At 46.8% G+C, this 1401-nt stretch overlaps 1 protein-coding gene across 1 annotated transcript in view; it reads right to left on the reverse strand.

The window, feature by feature from the left end:
* Positions 1-351: 351 nt before the first annotated feature.
* LOC107657945 (inhibin beta B chain-like) overlaps positions 352-1401 on the reverse strand; it is a 12744-nt gene continuing 11694 nt past the window's right edge. Inside the window, exon 3 of the mRNA XM_016446289.1 lies at positions 352-1211. Within this exon, the coding sequence (XP_016301775.1) occupies positions 436-1211 (776 nt within the window). The 3' untranslated portion in view covers positions 352-435. The remainder of the gene's footprint in view (positions 1212-1401) is intronic.

A 1401-nucleotide genomic window follows, 5' to 3' on the forward strand; every position in this document is an offset into this window, starting at 1 on the left:
GGAGAACGGTTTCAGCTAAAAATCTTCTTTACTGTTCTGCTGAAGAAAAATAAGTTACCTACATCTTGGATGGCCTGAGGCTGAGTAAATTAACAGCATTTAATTTTTGGGTGAACTGTCCCTTCAGAAGAACCATGTTTTTCTTAGTATGAAGAACATTTTAATAATCTAAAGAACTTTTTTGTCTAATGGATGATCTTCATGGTAGCCAATAAAGAACCTTTGTTTTTAAGAGTGTAGATATAGATAAAAGCAATCCCATCCCTTTGACGTGACAGTAACGTACAAACCTGTAGTCTGGAACTAAATCGCTCAATGATTAAAAAAACATAAATATATGTACAAAGATGCGTGGAAGAGCTGGGGTGTGCGTGTGGATTTGTGAGCACGGATAAGTCTTAAATATTAGTTTCTTACTATGATATTTTGGAAGTCTCAAGCGCAGCCGCACTCCTCGACAATCATGTTGTGCACGTCCCGTTTCACGATGTTGTATTCGTCGTCGAAGTACAGCATGGACATGGTGCTGAGTTTGGTTGGGATGCAGCAGGAGTTCATGGATCCTGGACTCATTCCTCGCATGCGGTATTGGTTCACGACGGCCGTGTGGAAAGACGAAGCCGATCCGGGAACCCCGGCCATGTACGCCGGACAGTTCCCTTCGCAATAATTCCCAAAGTACCCTGACGGGGCGATGATCCAGTCATTCCAGCCGATGAGGCGGAAGTCGATGTAAAACTGTTGGCGGCAACACAAGCTGCTGCTGCCGTCGCATTCAAGGCCTCGTTTGCGGATGCGGTGTTTGTTGTTGGCCGCTCGCGCTTGGACCACAATGAAAGGATGGTGGGATTCGTCGGCAGTGTTCACCAAAACAGGCACGATGCCCATCTTTTCACACACTTCGCACCGTACGTCCAGGTTCTGCCGGCGATCGCCTTTGGCGAAAACCATTTGCACGGTGTCCGTCAACGGAAAAGTGTGCCATCCGCTGCGTTTGAGATCCACACGCTTCTCCACCAAGTTCCACTTGCTCCCGAGTCCCGGTTCCTGCGAGTAAACCTTCACTGTGACCTTCCTCCTCGAACCTTTCTCCAAAACATTAGGCAGAAGCTTGAAGTACAACCACAGGCTGGCCTGGGACACGTATAGGTTCTGGTTGCCCTCGTTGGAGATCATGAAAAACAGGCTGGTTTTGGAGGTCGGCGACTCGTCTGTGGGATCAAGAAAAGAGAAAAGATCAGCTCAGTGCATTTCATCGGCTGATGCTCAGCTGACTTGGGCGATATGCTCCCCATGAACCTGGGCCCTCATTTATCAACAGTGCGTAGAAAAGGTTCTATATTTTGTCCTACGAATGAAATTTAGAATGTGCATAAGTACAAGAAAATCCGTATTTATCAA

Source organism: Sinocyclocheilus anshuiensis, unplaced genomic scaffold (genome assembly GCF_001515605.1).
Source record: "Sinocyclocheilus anshuiensis isolate Anshui unplaced genomic scaffold, SAMN03320099.WGS_v1.1 scaffold147, whole genome shotgun sequence".
NCBI classification, from domain to species: domain Eukaryota; kingdom Metazoa; phylum Chordata; class Actinopteri; order Cypriniformes; family Cyprinidae; genus Sinocyclocheilus; species Sinocyclocheilus anshuiensis.